An 18,688-nucleotide genomic window follows, 5' to 3' on the forward strand; every position below is an offset into this window, starting at 1 on the left:
ATATTCTTCTATCTGCCCTAAGATTTTTAAAAAGTAAATATCACACAAAAGCTTAGGAAAGGTAGCTTGAGATGGAATTCTGAGATGTACTTCACTTTGTTAAGAATGTGGCTCTATGTTTTTCAGTTATGCTGGTATTTCACAACCAGTATACAGTTTTCTGCTTGTAAACGAAAGCCAGTGGTACCCAGCTGTAAAAGAAGCAACCACCAGGCTCAGGAGATCAAGAAGTTAATACTGGGGATGTGTTAGTTCCTCTGATAAGCTAAAATCATGGAGTAGAACATTTGTGTTTTCGACATGTCGTGAAAAAGTACAGAGATTACTAAAAACAAAACTTTGCAAAATCTGATTCGTTTTTCACGATTTACACCAAACACTGCAGAAGAATGTTTAAATACAACAACAACAACAACAAAACTTGTTCTTGTTGGCATTAAAAAAACAACAGTTCAGTAGAACGTTTCCAATTATCTTAGTTTTTTTTTTTTGTTTTTTTTTTTAAACCTGAGGTTTCCCTTTAAAGCCTCAAAAGGGCTTTCACCACTTACAATGAGGCCCCCCAGCAGCATATTTCACTTAATGACCAAAATGATAAGGAAAGGAAAAACCTCCTTCCCATGCTTGTAATACAACTAGTTGAATGACAAACAACAGTGCAACATACCTGGCTAACTTGATTTAAAGCTTCTGCTAATAGTTTCTGGTTGATTCCACATAGATTTGCCACTTTCTTTTGACATTTGTGGTGCACATTCATCCCACACTCTAAAAGAAAGGAAAGGACAGTAATGTGAATTTCATGCAAAATATTGTTAAACAGTAGATCCATCAGAAAGATTTTTTTTGTATTCAGTTCTGTTCAGAAACGTTTTCATAGCTCGGATTTGGGTATGAACAAATTGCTCTTTTAATTGATTATAGCCTTTAATAAAACTGCAATTCAAATTTTACCTTTCTCCCCCGCCAAACTCATTTAAAATGGAAGTTGCCAAAATCACCACAGGAATAGAGAGGTAAAGCTTTGCTGATTTGGAGTTATGCCTGTTTAATTCAGCTGTAATTTTGGCCCATTATCTTACAAACTAGAAAGAATACTTTAATTAAATTTTGTCTTTCTGGTTGGAGAATTATGACAAGAGGGATTTATAGTTAACATTCAGAAAATGCATCACCAGTTTGGGAGTATGTACTCAGATACTATACAGCATGACAAATATACTCAACTGCATTGCATCTGGGGGCTGCTTTTCCCTAATGGTACCAAAGAGACAATTTTTCTTGCTCTTGTCTCCTCTGTAACACTGCAATAATCAAAATGCTCTTTAATTGACAGAGCCAAGTGTTGTTTTTAAGAGAGCTTTTTGTGAATCACAAGATGTCATACAAACTCAAGAACATCCACAAACAAGAGACTTGGACACACTTCACCACAAATTAGTTTTTCTATGGAAAACACCCTGGCAATTCTCTTTTCCCCATCCTCCATAAAAGCGGAGACTCAAATAGCACAGAAGCCCCTAGCGTACCTTCACACTTTAATCCTTGTTTAACTAATCCCCAGAGAAGGCTGCCGCAATGATCACAAAAGGTGGGACTCATGTAGTTGTAAACTTTAAATCGATGAGGCATATCAATGTTGAACCGCTCCTTCTGAAACTGAAGGCATATTTACACAAATAAATCATCTTTTCAGACATTAGGGGGCTAATCTCTCTCACACTCGTGTTTATAATTTCAAAATCACATTTAAAAAGCATTCACAAATGATCCAACACTGAGTACTTTAAGTGTACAGTCTCTGAAGAAATGTAACATGCTGAGTTCGGGTGAAATGTGTGTCTATCAAGGGGAAACTAGATGCCTACTGGCAAATTAAAATTGTTTCGGTCAAAAGTTGACTCATTGCAATGCACTAGTCTACCTCTCAGCAGAAGTATCTCTCGTGTGTCACATATTTACATTTTATTATGGATGTGAAGCCATTGTTATAGATATATGTATTTATTTTGTTTTCAAAATGCCTGCATGTGGAGGCCTAGGTGCTCTGACAACAATGAAAAACATACAATCACAAAGACTGTTGCCCAACAGGATAATACAATAGAACAATTCACATAGCACAAAGTATGAAGTGCAGGGAAATATACCCCCGTTTCTTGCTTGTCCTGAAATCCCTGACCCTCATAATTCCTGAAGAGATAAGCCACATTGCAAAAACTTTAAGATCAACAAATTTGAGCTGTGTTGTATTTTAAAATGTCCCCAAACCCATATCTGTTACTGCATAATTTATTCAACTCAAAGAATTAAATCTTTACTTGGGGAAAAAAAAAGTTTCTGTCAAGGGATTGTAACTGCTCTGCCTTCTCCAGAGTTTCACCCGTGCGCCATCTCCATAAAATGTCTAGTATCTAAAGGAGGCAGTAAACAGCCATTGTTATGCAGCAAAGTACTTCCCAACTTGCAATTCTTAAACTCAAGGAGCAATGGTCTCAAGTTGCAGTGGGGGAGGTCCAGGTTGGATATTAGGAAACACTAGGAGGGTGGTGAAGCACTGGAATGCGTTAGGGAGTTGGTGGAGTCTCCTTCCTTGGAGGTTTTTAAGGCCCGGCTTGACAAAGCCCTGGCTGAGATGATTTAGTTGGGTATTGGTCCTGCTTTGAGCAGGGGGTTGGACTAGATGACCTCTTGAGGTCCCTTCCAACCCTGATATTCTATGATTCTATGAACTGGATCTTGCTGTTTCCATCGAAGTCTTGCCACATTTACAATCATACATTCTTAAAGAAATTTTTTCATCTCTTACCATTGTGTCTCTGCTGTTGGCTGCAGTACCAGTACATCTCCCAATGATTTTATCAATACATTTCTTATGAATAGCAGCATTGCATTCTTCAAGAGAGAATGAAAAGGAAAATAACCCATCAGTTAACTGATACAGAGGATTAGGTGTTCCTCTTTGGAAAAGTTTAATATGAAATATGCATTCTCTAAAATCTACAAGTGTTAATCCATATTTCTCAAGTGAAAGTGCCTCTCTCTGTAAGCAAGAGAGGTATCTGTAGGAGATTACTGTCTCTAGTTTATGTCTTTATTTCTGAACCACCAGCCTCTCCTGTAGGTGATGCCACCAGCATTTGAGGGTGAGGTGTGTGTGTGAAAACATTACTACATTTGCAAATTTTGGAAACAAAAGTACTTTGGCATCGACTGATGCTACCATATAGCATACATCAAGATCTACTTTGACTAAAAGGTACTGCTATCACTAACTACATAAGAAATGAATCAAGGGTTTCTTCTGATTGGAAAAATTGCAATTCTTAAACTCTATTTAGAAGATTTCCCATATGTTCCAATATTTACTAAACACCAAAATGGAATTACTGGACCCAATTTTTTGATGTTGTAAGTGGGTGCAGCTGTTATCTTCAATGACATTTCACCCATTTACACCAGCAGAGAATTTGGCCCATTAACCTTATTACTCAAGGCTCTATGATGGAAAGGTCAATCATTTGACATCCAACTACAGAGCCCTATGTTAGCACTTAACACGTTATAATTAACATCCGTATCATTGAGAAAGTGATTATACACTTTGTATGATAAATGTTTACACAGTATATTATCCATGTTACATATACCCATCTACAGAGTAATATTAAAAAGTTTGTCATAGTTACAAAATGCATAGAGTCAACTCACGTCTACATTTGTATCCCTGCTTGTTAAGTCCCCTGAAAAACAAACAATACAAAAAGAAAATCACAAAGGTAGAAAGTGTAGCTCTAGATATTTGTCTTGTTCAAAACAGATTTTTTTTAGTTGCTTTCACATGCCCGAGATTCAAGGTTTAAATCACAATATTTATGCTGATTCTATCAGTCTAGGTCCTGCTATTATAAACGTTTCTCAATGAAGCATGTAAAAGATTCCTGCTTCTTCTTCTCCAAGAAAACTTCCATAAAAGGTTTGAACATCACTGCCTTATACCCAAGGCAATTATCAGACATATTCCTTTGAGAAGGTTTTGCCAGTTAAGGGCCAGATTTTGCTCCCACTGATGGGAGTTTTGCCAATTACTTCAGTGGGCTCAGGATCCATACTTAAATTATTAAATTATTACTATGACATAATGTGGGAAAAATGTATAAGTTGGGCTTCTAAGTGCTACAGTACTACATAACATAATATATTGTTCTCATCCAATGTGATACATAACATGTAACATCAAGGGCTACAGAGTGATTTACAACATTTCCCATCATTTCTCAGTACATCTGAAGCTAGTTGTTTTTTAATCATTTCACTCCCAAGAATAAACCTGAGCTTACATATATTGTTTCCTTCTTACCAGACAAAGTCTTTACAGACAGAGCAAAATGTGGGCTGTCCAAAGAAGGTGGCAATAAACTCATGATTTTTGATGTAATGGATTTTGGCTTGCTTGATAGCTCCTCTCCTATTCATAGTCACAATCCCCTCATCTTCCCTCATTGACTGCTTGCAATCTGGGGAGAAAAATAAAGAAAGAAACTGTTTTAAAATGATACCAAGTTGTAATGAAAATGAATTAATACCACCTTCCCAAAAGTTATAATTTAGTCTTCTAATTTAGATATATATGTTTATCTCTCTCTCTCTCTCACACCCTCCCCCCCCCACAACATACAGCACTATGAAATGACAAAATTATCCTTATCAGGTTTTAGACCCAGACATATTATAAAAGTTATGTGTAAAAGAAGGTCTATGTTCAATACTCTTTCCTCGTCAATGTCAAGCTTTTTTAAAATTTAAGCAGTAACCTTAAACACTTTTCCTAGTACTGAGTGCATTCAATGGCATTTTCTTGAACAAAAACTGCTGCATAATTTAAATGAAATGAAAGTGAAATGATGTAATACAAGCTGAACCAAAAACAGGCCATGCTGATGTTTCAAGTTAACAGAGGAAGAGGGGCGGGGGAGAAACCAGGGCCCGTGCAGCTTCAGAAACACATAAGAGGAAGTGAGCTTCTCAGACGCTGCCAATATTCCCTCTTTTAATAAACATGATATATTTTTCAATACTTCTACAGTTGCCCCAGAGGAGACAACCCTATGGTGCAGCTTTGAGACAAGGATCCTACCTTGGTGAGGAGTATGACACAAAATCTCAAGTTGCTAAAATAAGTGGATCATACAGGTCTTGGAGCGACCTTATTACTAATCTTTCATTTTCATTAAGGAGATACAGAATTCCAAGTAAAGTGATTCTCTTATTAATCCCTTCAGTGACACTTGTTCACATTCAACCAACTTTTTTTTTCAAAATGTAAAGGCAAGAAAAGATATTGGAATGGGATGGTCCTAACTGAGACATTTTAAAGTGGTTAAGAGAAAGTAAAAAAAAGACTGGAATCACTGGTATAGCAGTGCACTCAGCCCCAGAAAAGGAGATGTGTTTTTTTTGCAGGGCAGGGGATAAGGAAATGCTGCTCAAGAATGACCCCATCTAGCCAGTTAAGGAAAAGCACAAGTCAACTATGGAGAACTGATCAGTTGTTCAATGCATTCAGAAATGCTCATCCACTGCTCTTTGTCTGGGGTGGCTGAAAAATTTATAGTAGTGAGAGGTTGTAGTTTGGGATGTAGAGAATTCCATGGTGATGGAGGGAGGAGAAAGTCAGGTAGGAACAGACAAGGGGTAAGAACCATATCCCTTGTAAGCATAATTATTTTTAATACACCTAAGGCTACGTCTACACCATGAGCTAGGTGTCCGATTCCCTAGTCAAGTAGACACACTCATGACAGCTGTGATCTGAGCTAGCATGCTAAAAATAGTAGTGTAGCCACAGTAGCACAGGCAGTGGTGCACAGGCTAGCTGCCAGAACCCCATGGGTACATACTCAGCATGACTAGCCCATGCCATTGCTGCTACTGCCCATGCTACCACATCTGTCCTTCTATTTTTGTGCACTAACTCTGATGAGAGCTAGCATGAGTATGTATGAGTATGAGCAGCCCTTGCCTGCGGTACAGATGTAGTCTAAGTCGATTTCAGCACCGTGATAATACAGCACCGCAGTTAGCAGCCTGCTTTGAAGCATGCTCTCCTGGAAGTCAAAGGGTGTTTTGCCAAAGTCTTCAGTTGGAGCCAAGTTGGCCCCTCTATCAACAAATACTCAAATATTCTATGTATTAGAAAACTACTATGATATTCAAACTTACTGCATCCAACAACCTTCACATACTCCTACTTTCCCATGGATTTCTGTTTCAGACATGTCCACTGATCTGAGTGATAGTTTTATTTTCCATTCTGAGGTACCGTTTGAACACACACTGTATGCAGCCTCTTAGTGGTGGTTATCCTAAATTTACCTTCAGTCCCATTAATGAAACTGAATTGAGGAGTAAACAGAGCTATTGGAAAATAAAATTTTACAGCCAGAATTGACAAAATAACAAATCTATGAATACTCCAAACCATGACCTATGATGATAGCATTTCTCAAACACTGGTGAAGTACGTATTCTCCTTCTAGCATGACGTTGCTTTTGCCATTAGATCAGATGGCTGTCACCACCACACTTAAAAAGGAATCAACAAATGACAGAACTTGGGAGAGTTATTGTCTGTGTATACCGCAAGGACAGGAGACTTGTTATGGGTTTTAATCAGGCCGCAACTTTATTATATAGATGTCTGGGACTACCCGGCAGATAAAGTGTACAGTGCAGGCAAATCCATGTTTATTCAAATCAGTTCTCCGAGGCTTCCACCAGCCCCCCTTTGTTTCCATCCAGGTCCCCCAGCCGATCCATGGGTTGGACCTTACCATCCACCAGCCTCGCAAGAAGCTTAAGGAGGGCTATGAGAATGGAGGAGGGGTTGGCTCTCTGCCGTACCGGTCATGGGAGTCCCTGAACCCCCTCCCCCATTCTGTTTCTTTATCTAGTACCTCCTTTTAAGTCCTTTACCAGGCCATTTATCTGGTCACTGGCTGCCCTCCCTATGGAGTACCTGCACTGAACATCCGCCACAAGGAGGTGCCAGCCATTTGCTTGGCTGCCTCCCCCCACCCAACCCCGCTGGGTTCCCAGACATCCGCAAATGGCCTCTTGGCTAGCAGCCCTACTGGGGAGAAAGAACCCACTGTCCCATGTGTGATCGTCAAGGGACACCAGCAACTGCATTGTCCTTGACCTGGTACTGCAGCAACTGCCCTTAACGGAGGGCCGCATAGGCCACCCATTCTCTGGATCCTTGTATTGACAAGACTCCTTAAAAGAAAACAAAACAAACAACTTGAAAGCTGGAGACAAAAAAAAATAAATCTGCATTTCGCCAGCCACATGACATTCCGAGGTTGCAGAGAACCCATAGCAAACTGGAAATGAGACAAGGCATCTGCTATGCCATTATCCATGCCCAGCACATGCTTGGAAGAAAAAACAGATGTTGAAGTTAAACATTGGAGAACAAATGCCCTTACCAACTTTCCAATCCTGTGTGATCTGGAAGTTTGGCAACTGATAACCTGTACCACTGCCATGTTGTCACACCAACAGCACACCCGTATATTAGACCCAAATTAATAACCATTTGTACCTCCACAATGATACCCCCTTAAATTGACTTAGAAAACTTTTCCACACCTACATCTGTAATTGTGGGGTCTGGCTATGCCAGCGATTGCCACTGCCAGCTGGGCTCAAAAAGCCCACCCCGGGGCAACAACCCTGCAAGCAAAGTTCAGCTCAAAGCCCAGGTAGGTTAATGTCGTGAAAGGGGCCTTCTGTTTTGTCCTTTGCTAGGGGTTTCCCCAACTATTTAGCCAGGGCCTGAAATCTGTCCAACAGGTGAAAACACTCATTTGACCCAGCTCGCCCTGCAAACAAAAATTGTGCAACATTGCACTAAATTTCTGAAAAGCTGCACAGGATTCTGAACAGCCGATGGGCATAGCCTTGAAATAAAATTGCCGGTGGTAGCGTCTTAAATAACCACCATTATTAAATGCCCAGCAAATACTATTACATGCCCGGAGCCCTTTTTGGGCTTGTTGCGGTATGAACAAACCGCTGGCGCCCTTGGTGTTATGCCCTTGAACCAGAGTGTGTGATGCCACCTTATTCCAGTTTGTGTTGCTGCCCTTAATGGAACCTTCTTATGACATGCCCCTGAACATATTGGGTGCCCGCGTAATTATGTTCATATAATTAACAAAGGCCGGGCTGCTATCTGGGTAGGCCTGTACCATAACACCCGCCTAGACGACGAGGGCAGCCTCCCAATTTTTTCATGTTCTAGGCATCTTTGGCCTCTTGGACAGTTCACTGTTTTGCTTGCCTTGTCCATGCTTACTGTCTGTGAACCCCTTCCCGTGCCATAGGGATATTACATGCACAAATTGCCTGTGAGGATTCTATATTTAGTTGCACTGAGTAGGTGAACGCCCATCGGGTAAGCTACCCCGGCATAACTGTACTGCAGCGCTCTGCTCCCCCGGAGGCCCCCCAGGAGTGTCTACCCTGTCCCCTGTGGTTACATGCCCTGATGACCGATGGGTTGCCATGTGCCCCTTCCTTGTCCTGCTGCTGAAACTTGAACCCATGCTGTGCTACCCTGTCACCCTGTGCAGACCCCTCACATCTGGCTGCCTGAAGCTGCTGTTGTAAATGCAAATTAGCTTGCATCAGCTGTGTAATACTGTCAGTGATCCCCACTGAAGGTGCCACCCCTAGGTGGGTCTGCCCAGGCTTCTCAACCTTCCACTCCTGGGCCCAGAGTATTTAATAACCCAATCGGCTGACTCCTGTTCCCCTTAGGTGAACTCACTGAGTGACCGGTTGAGCACCGTCCCTGCACCTGGCTGTGGCCCCTGCAACTGCCACCCTTTGCCAGGCTGGAAGGCCGGATACCACCTCTGCCATCCATTTCCCCAACCTCTGTGTGGTTATTACACTAACCCCGGGGATCAGCCATCCCTTGTGTTAGGTGGAAGAAAACATCATGGTTTTTTTAGGTGACCCTTGCACCCTTTGAAGCGTAATGCTGTGGAGAAAACCTCAGAAACAATGTCACTGACCATTTGCTGCACATCTTAGCTGACCATCCCATTAATGCACACAGCCTGCTCACCTGAGTGCGTGGACACTTTCCTATGATCATTTGCCTCCCTTAGTCCTTGACGCTGCCGTGGGTTATTAAACACACCACGGGAAGTAGCAGTCCACGTACTTGTGAGCCCCCCTACCCCTGCTGCAATACTGGCTGTCTTGGGTTTCCTTCCAGTCCATGGGCTCCCTTGGGGCTGCCCTGCCTCTGCCTGTCCCCTTTCCAGCAAAGGTATAGGCACATGAGCAGCAAGCAGCACATAGCCATGAAACAGTTAAAATTTCCTTTCCTTGCTGCTTTCACATAGAGACTCGATCCACCCAGGTTTCCTACCTTTATGCACATTCGTGTGTGTGTGTGTGTGTGTGTTGCAAAGTTGACCACCAAGCACCTTTTGCAGCACTTTCTGACCTTTTTCCTCTCTTCCCCCACCCCCCAACCACAAAGCAGAGCTGTCTTTCTTTGGGTAAGCCCACACAAATTCTGCCCCACCTTTAGTTGTGGTGCGGTCACTGTCCTGAGTCCAGGTGCTGTATCCCTGCCTAATAACTGCATTCACATCTACAACCAAGCTTGGCATGCAATCAATCATATGTCAGGATTTAAGAGCACCCTCAACTGGTTTTCTGGTTTCACTGGAATGGGAAGAAAGAACCAGTGATCCATGAAATCTTAGAATAAAGGACAGACCCAGTTTTATGAGGTAAGGCGAGGAAGAGACAATTAACTGTGAGAAGACGTCAATGGCTGGTGCTGCTAAATGCAAATAGAGTTTCCTGAAAAATTTGGGAGCCATTGGCTTAAAACTACTGATGTTTGATCTTAGCCCACAGGAGAACTTACTCCAGAACTCATACTCTAATATTAAATAATCATGATGATGATAATGATACACATAGTAAATCACATCTCTGCACCAGGAACAAAATTAAAAATAGTTCAGTTTTGCTGTTTCAACTTATCTTATTGAGATAGCCAACCCAAGACTAACCCCAACAGCAATATTTCACTTGTAAACCATATTACCCCACTGCTTAATGCTGCTGAGCAAGTGGTATTTTTATATATACAGACACCAAATCTTTGAATGCTTCAGTAAAATCACACACTGAAAAATGTGTGCAAGTGTGTAGGCTGGGGAAAGGAACATAATAGTAACTCTGCCAAATGTTAGTAACATTTTGGATTATCAGATGCATAAAACAGATTGTCCAGGGGAGTGATTTAATCAGCATTATAGCCAAAGGGGGAGAAAAGCTGTTTCTTGCATAACTGTACCCCAACAGTCTCTCTTTTCAGGCCTATATTTTGATAATTTAGCTCAATGCAGATGGAAAACATATAATAAATTAAAGCTTCTCAGGTGGGGAATCGAATGAAAATATAGCTTCAGGAAAACCTGCAAGCTGTGAACCTAACAGAAGAGTTCACCATAAAAATGGGAAGTAGTTCTCTTCATGCTGAAGTTACTATAGCAATCTAATACTGTTGCACTCAATTCCTAGCCAGCTGCTGATCAGTACATGGGACAAAATCATAATATGTTTCCCCCACTTGAGGTAAAACTGACAATGAACTCCAAAGAAAAGCATTAGGCTGGCCTCTAAGCTTCAGAAGTCGGTGAATATAGGTAGTGGGAAGCATAATTTAAAGCTAGTAAAACAGTCACTGTACTTAACCATTGCATCCCCATTTTATCTTAAGAATCCTTGCAGACAGTATCAATGTCAAAATCTGTATTCCAGAACAACCTGCTTCTACAAGTGACTGCCTTATTAAATTACATATCTGCACTGCTTTGGCCGAAATCAACCAATATATCAAACTATTATTGAAAAGAACATTTTCACCTCTGCTCCAGAGCAAATAGGGAAGTTTGCACAGCAGCTGTTAGACTGCATCTGAGAAGCTAAGACTGGTTTAAAATGATATCTAAAGTGAATTACAGTAAGATTACAGTATAGTCCATTTCAATTCTTTATATAAATGCCTTGTAGTACATATTGCCAGAAACCACTTCAAAAAGCGGAGCTATCATAAGGTCAAATGGGAAGAAAGATTTTATTTGTGAGCTGAGATTCAGATAGCAGTAGTGGCTGGGAGGAGCAGGCTGTGGAAATGAGTCAGAATTCCAAATAGTTGGGGGCCACACACAAGCATGGGGAACTTTGCCCTTCCCCAAAAGCGTGAAGTCATGGGAAGTGCAACAGAGATTGGCAGGATTTTCACAGACTAGATCCTTATGCTATACATGCTCAACACACTCAGAAATGGTAACATGCCAACTGCACAATCAACAATTATGCTGTTGATGGTGTCAGAAAAGTCCCCACAACAATTGTAATTACTATCTAGATTTGTAATGAATCATTTTAATCCCAGAACACACCATTACATTTAGCTTTTCTAAATGTTTCCTGCCTAGTAAATAATGAGAAAATAGAAATTAATGGAAATAGCCCATCTCCTAGAACTGGGAGGGACCTTGAAAGGTCATTGAGTCCAGGCCCCTGCCTTCACTAGCAGGACCAAGTTATTTTTAATTTTTCTTTGTTTACTATGTTTGCTGCCAAGTTAAAGAAGTATGGGCTGGATGAATGGACTGTAAGGTGGATAGAAAGCTGGCTAGATCATTGGGCTCAACGGATAGTGATCAATGGCTCCATGTCTAGTTGGCAGCTGGTTTCCAGCGGAGTGCCCCAAGGGTCGGTCCTGGAGCCGGTTTTGTTTAATATCTTTATTAATGATCTGGAGGATGGTGCGGACTGCACTCTCAGCAAATTTGCAGATGACACTAAACTAGGAGACGTGGTAGATACACTAGAGGGTAGGGATCGGATACAGAGGGACCTAGACAAATTAGAGGATTGGGCCAAAAAAAACCTGATGAGGTTCAACAAGGACAAGTGCAGAGTCCTGCACTTAGGACGGAAGAATCCCATGCACTGCTACAGACTAGGGACCGAATGGCTAGGTAGCAGTTCTGCAGAAAAGGACCTAGGGGTCACAGTGGATGAGAAGCTGGATATGAGTCAACAGTGTGCTCTTGTTGCCAAGAAGGCTAACGGCATTTTGGGATGTATAAGTAGGGGCATTGCCAGCAGATCGAGGAACGTGATCGTTCCCCTTTATTCGACATTGGTGAGGCCTCATCTAGAATACTGTGTCCAGTTTTGGGCCCCACACTACAAGAAGGATGTGGAAAAATTGGAAAGAATCCAGCGGAGGGCAACAAAAATGATTAGGGGTCTGGAGCACATGACTTATGAGGAGAGGCTGAGGGAACTGGGATTGTTTAGTCTCCAGAAGAGAAGAATGAGGGGGGATTTGATAGCAGCCTTCAACTACCTGAAGGGGGGTTCCAAAGAGGATGGAGCTCAGCTGTTCTCAGTGGTGGCAGATGACAGACAAGGAGCAATGGTCTCAAGTTGCAGTGTGGGAGGTCCAGGTTGGATATTAGGAAACACTATTTCACTAGGAGGGTGGTGAAGCACTGGAATGCGTTACCTAGGGAGGTGGTGGAGTCTCCTTCCTTGGAGATTTTTAAGGCCCGGCTTGACAAAGCCCTGGCTGGGATGATTTAGCTGGGAATTGGTCCTGCTTTGAGCAGGGGGTTGGACTAGATGACCTCTTGAGGTCCCTTCCAACCCTGATATTCTATGATTCTATGAAAATATGAAAAATATATAACAATCACTTATTATTCAAATATCTCCTTTTCTCTTCTTAAAATTCAGATCCTTTTCTCAAACCAGCTCTTTTAATATAGCTAAAACCTACTCCCAGCATTTATAAATTGAGATAGGGGATAAAATCAGCCCCCAATCATGGCACTGCTATCAGACCAGAAGAACTGTATCTATATGAACATAGTTTTTATTTAAATTCTTCAGTGCCTAATCCTGCTTCTAAGTAAATCACAGTAATTGAAACAAGTAGTATTTCATACTTTTAACAATCTATAATATATTTTATTGAGCTACCTAAACAATATTACTAGATCTAACCTAACCACGACAATAACCCCCATACCAAGAGCATGATCTCAGCCCAATCAGCCCATTCGTTTCCAAATGCCCAAGGAAAAAGTTTTGCCAGAAGCTGACAAACCAATATTCATAGAGAGAGACAGAGAGCTGAGCTCTAAAGGGATTAGTTTATTCATTATACAATATGGATTCCCCCCCCGGAAAGCTTAGAAATGGGAAAGCAAATTGTGGGATTTGAAAAAAACAGAGAGCTTGCCATAAATGTTTCACAGTGGTGGATTTGTGTGGATAGGTGAAATCCAGTTTTGTGGTAAATGGCTGACCAGTTAAAGGAGCACTGCCAATGTAAAAACAACATACTGCAAACACATTTTCCCCCATGTTAATAATACCACCTTCAATTTAAAACTTACTAAAGCTGAAGTTCACAGTGTCCCTTTAAACATTCTATTGCATTGCTATTGGTTTGTTTGAATGTTAACAAAGCCCTTCAGGCCAAATTCAATAAAAACGTCCATCTAGAACCTTTGCACAACAATACACATTTTTCCCAAACTAGATTTCTTGCCTTGCACAGGCTCGTTCAGCTCAGAGAAAGCAGTTCTTCAACCTGGCCCTACAGTCTGCATGCATGTTACAGACACACATGCTACACACACACACGAATGAATTACCTGTACAAAAACTACTTTAAAAGGGAAAACTTTCCAGAACTCTACATGTTAATAAAATAATAAATCTAAATATACATCTGCTACTCTTGATTATTTTTAATTTTTCTTTGTTTACTATGTTTGTTGCTAAAACAGTATATTTTGTTCACATTTACTTTTCCACCATCATGTATATTCTTGTTCTATGTATTTTAATGTTCTCTGTATTTTATTTTATCTGTATCAGCTTGTTTGTTCTGAGAGTACTTGTGCATTTGGCTTTGATGACATATTTTAGGTTTCAATACCAATAAAATTCTGCATTTGTTTACTAACATGAGCAGTACCCTCTTGATAGTGATCTTGCATAGAACATTCAATCTAAATCTACACCAGCCCTAGGCAGTTATGCTAAAACCTTTTATACGAGTAACTAATCAAATACTCTTTTTTCCACGGAACCTTTTAACAGGACTTATATATTTAGAAGTTTCTGCACTTCCATTGCAAGGGTAACTGAATGAGTTAGCTGTATAGCTGTTTTCTTAGACTGCCAGGGCACCTTGCCCTATAGATATATATGAGAGAGTGTTAAGTAAATAAATAAATAAAACTCCACACCAAGAATTGAGCTGACATCCCACTGCTTTGACTGAGATACTGCAGCATAGTATTACGGGAATACTGCACTTATATCTACCTTTGAGTGTGATCTAAAGGTCCTGGTCTTTGGTGAAAGTTAATGTTGCTGAAGCACTCTTAGAAAAAAGACAAAGTAAGGACACCAGTGTTTTAGCAAACTGCCTTTTAAACAAGGGGCGGGGGGACAGATTAAAATGGACAAATCTGCAGTCCATGCATTGAACACCACAGCCAGCACAAGTTTTTAAACACCCAAATGGTAGGGGATCACACTGAGAAAAGGAGTAAATAGACAATTTACTTCTCATTTAAAAAATTGCTAATGCTCATTCTTGAGAGGTGCTACTGGTCCTTTTCTCATCATGCTATTTCCTCCGCACCAGCTTAGTGGCTTAGGGCTTGATCCTCACCATTACAGTTAACAGACATTTTTCCATGGACTTGAATGGAAGCAGGATGAAATTCCTAAATCCTACTGTCACCAAGCTGCTATTCTCCTGCCTGACATACCACCTACATCAGATGCAAGGCAAGGGAGGAACTCAGGATTTCCAGCTGTGATGGTTTGCGTGTGAATAATGGTTGAATGGCAAGAGGCAACACTGTTGCAATATTAAAGTTTTCACCTTCCCACTCCACCCACCTACTGCCACAGCAAGGCACTATGGGGTAGGAAGTGAGGAGAATTCAAAGGGTGAAATCCTGACCCCATTGATCTCAAAGGGAGTTTTGCCACTGACTTCAATGGAGCCAAGACTTCACCCTAAATGTTTTCATAGAGTTAACATGTCTGCACAGAAATGCCTGATAGTTCTTGCTCTCTGTAAACAGAGGTACCCTATTTTAAAGCACAAGTAGAACCAGGGCATCCTAACATCTGAAAATACATTATCTACCTCCTGTGCACTGGCAAAACTAAATTCAGTTCCCTCTGTCTTGTGGTTTATGGTACTTGGCTGATACTGTATATTGCTGGCTTATTGTCTACAGTGTAATTTGTGTCTATGACAGAATAAAATAAATTTAATATTTTATTTGATTTTCAAAAAAATCTCACCTTCCAGAGGTATGATTTTCAGGAAGTCCATTTATGGTCCCGTATATAAACCATCAATTTATTTGAGGGAGAGAACTGAAAGTTCAGTTTAGTACAAGACAGATCACAATATACTGAATACGGCATCTCTTAAGAGATATTATTCTCCCCCATAGTCCGCAGATAAATTTGCTCTCCCTCTCATCTTACAAATTATAGGGCCATCTTCTGACTTTTAATTTATCATCATGATTTATTAATATTTTTAAAAGGAGACAAGAATGCCAAACATGCTTTGTGCACCACAGAGATTGCACTGTATTGGAATTTAGCCCTACCCAGCATGCAGATGGTGTTAGCAGAACACCTGTACATCTGTCTCTTAGAATGAAAAATAAGCTAAATTATATCTCCCCCTCTTAAAATTTCATGTTCAGTTACTCAACACTCCCCACACAACATGTAGAGAAGACACATTACATTTAAAGCAGTGTACACACATCTTTGAGCAATTCATATTCCCTCCTCCCAACAGGACCAGCTAATTTGCTGGAAGTAACTTGTGAAGCATTTGCCTTCCGATATAACTTATAACTCTGAAAAGAAAGATAATTCACTAACCCCTTCTCCTAGAAGCTGAAGCGAGCAGCATGGTAATTCAAAGTCCAGAAACAAATAAACAAAACAAAACAAAAAAGATATTCCAACTGCTTCCAAGCTGCTCACACACACAGTGAGGCTCAGTCTTAAACCATGCACTGTGATGCTGGGTTTTCTTACTGGATAAGGTCATTAACTACATTTGAATAAACAAGGTCAAGCAAGGCATAAAATGTATTGCATCTGCACACTATTAAGCTGCAGCTGCTTTTTAGGAGCATCACTTCATTTCCTATTACACAATATGAGGGTGGGGGAGAAAGTACATAACATTATAGATTGTGAGGGGGTCACATGCCTTACTCCCCATTCCCATTTTCTGTTGCATGAAAAAAAGTCACCTGAGTTCCATCCGCAATATTCTCTCTTTAAAGGAAAGGTAATACGGAAGGCAAGAAGAAATTCTCAAGACAGGACAATCTGGGGGCCTTGGGTTCAGGTACCTGAAAGAGTCCTTGAGAAAGGAACTTCAAGGACTGGGAAGGAGACCTTTCTGTCTCCAAATTATCTAGCAGGCTTCCTGTCAGACCCTAATCTGCAACAAAGGAACATGAGTTAAGTGCTACTGCTATATCTCAAGGCAGCCCTTCTTTGCTTATCATTTTAATAGCAATTTATTCCAAAGAAACTATGCTGTAATAATATATTTGATGGGATATTATATATATATATCACAATATTAAACACTGTGATGTTACACCCCATATTCTTTATGGAAATATGCTTATGATATGAATATGGCATAACTGAGATATATGTTATGCAAGATGGATCTTGTAAGGTATCATCGGAAAGGTTTTAATTTACTGACTGTGATTATCCAATTTGTATGCATATATCATTTCTGTATCTAAAGTTAGGAATATTGACCATATAACAATTGCAACTGTGTGTGTATTTGGGAGACACCCACCAAATAACAGGTCATCGGTCTTGATGGGCCATTAGGAAGAAACAATAAGACTTTGAAGATACTAATCTCTCGCCTTCCTCCTAGCTGTGACACTACTAGGTCAGGTGGTCCTGTCATCTGGTACTAAACATCATCTTGGACTTCTAGTAATTTTCCACTAAAAGGAGGGGGAGGTCAAGAATAGGAAACAAAAGATTCCCGCCTTATGTAAATTTTATTTAAGGCAGTGGAATAAGGCAAACAGGGATCTTCTCCATTGCCTTCCTGCCCAAGAAGAAAGACTGCTGAAAATACCTGAAGAGACAAAGGAACTAAGCTGAGGGAAAGGCAAGGGCTGAGTTCAGACTAAGACCGGAGTCTAGTCTGTAAAGAGAAATAACTGGAACTCTAAGCTACAGAAACTCTGCAACTTGCCTAAAACAACATTTAGGGTGAGAAATTACTTCTTGAAACCAGTCTCTGTAAGACCGTAAGCTTAGTATGCATGTTTAGTTTTATTTGCTTAGTAATCTGCTTTGTTGTTTGTTATCCCTTATAATAACTTGAAATCGGTCTTTTATAGTTAATAAACTTGTTTTGTTTATTATTAAACCCAGTTTGTGCAATCTCTAACTGCGGGGGAGTGGCAAGAAGTTGTGCATATCTTCCTCCACATTGAAGGGGGGTTGAATTTATGAACTTACGTTGTAAAGATTTCTCTATAATGCAGGACATTATTATTTTGGATATACTTTTCAGAGGGGAGCTGCACTTGAGTGCTGGGTGAGTTCCTAGCTGAGTCTTCTCATAGACAGCGGTGTGCAGACTCTGTATGATTCTACAGCTGGTGCGTCCCTACCTGTGTGTGTGTGCTGCCAGAGGCAGGAGAGCATAATTCAGCAAAACAGGGAGAGGGAGCTTGGGCTACTGGAGCAGGCAGGCTCAGTGAAATCCCAGTACATCAGGTGGCATCCCAGAAGGGGGGTTAAACCCGTCACAAACACCATATAAATAAACATTTAGGACAGAATTAAGGAAAGGTAGTATTGTCAAGGAGGCAATAGTGTGTGTCTAGTAATTAAAACAAGAAACTGGGAATCAGGTTAACTGGTCTGATGCATTGCTTTGGGCAAGTCATGGTCTCATTTTCCCCATCTCAAAAATGGGGATGATTATACACATTTGCAAAATGTTTTGAAACCTTCAAAAGCAAGGTAATATATTAAGGCAAAATGTAATAAATAATATCAGCAATATACTAAAATAAACTGTCAGAAACCTGAAATACTAGCTCTAAAACAATCTTGTTTTATATTATTTTAGAGAAATCAGCAAATAAATTTAGGAGATTTTCGTGAAAATATATAAGCCTCCGAGATAATAACAAAACCTTGTCTGCACGGAGATGTGGCTAAATGTAATCTCAGTTCCTCTTTATAATAACTAGCTTTTACTGTAATAGCCAATGGTTGTATTGCCAATACGAAAAGTAAAGATGAGTGTGCAGACATTCCTCAAATGCACTAACAAACTTTTCTGCTTTAACAGTTAATTGGAATTCTACTTATAGCATTAGTATATAGTGCAATGCAGTCAAAATACTTGTTCTGCAGAACCCAAATCATTATGCTCTTTACCCATAAAGATGACAAAATGGTTTGTTTTCTTCCGATTATTTTTGAGGTTGATTTCCCTCCCCCG

General features: G+C 40.5%; 1 protein-coding gene across 3 annotated transcripts in view; it reads right to left on the reverse strand.

Moving 5' to 3' along the window:
- The window catches only part of PRKCD (protein kinase C delta), a 147,088-nt gene that overhangs the window by 20,817 nt on the left and 107,583 nt on the right, over positions 1 to 18,688 (reverse strand). For all 3 annotated transcript variants that reach the window (XM_034777021.1, XM_034777022.1, XM_034777020.1), the window contains exons 5-9: positions 4,361 to 4,517; positions 3,712 to 3,743; positions 2,810 to 2,895; positions 1,530 to 1,659; positions 668 to 768 (exon numbers count right to left, since the gene is read on the reverse strand). In XM_034777021.1, coding sequence (XP_034632912.1) covers positions 668 to 768; positions 1,530 to 1,659; positions 2,810 to 2,895; positions 3,712 to 3,743; positions 4,361 to 4,517 — 506 coding nt within the window. The remainder of the gene's footprint in view (positions 1 to 667; positions 769 to 1,529; positions 1,660 to 2,809; positions 2,896 to 3,711; positions 3,744 to 4,360; positions 4,518 to 18,688) is intronic.

The sequence above is a fragment of the Trachemys scripta genome, chromosome 7 (assembly GCF_013100865.1).
Source record: "Trachemys scripta elegans isolate TJP31775 chromosome 7, CAS_Tse_1.0, whole genome shotgun sequence".
Classification (NCBI taxonomy): domain Eukaryota; kingdom Metazoa; phylum Chordata; order Testudines; family Emydidae; genus Trachemys; species Trachemys scripta.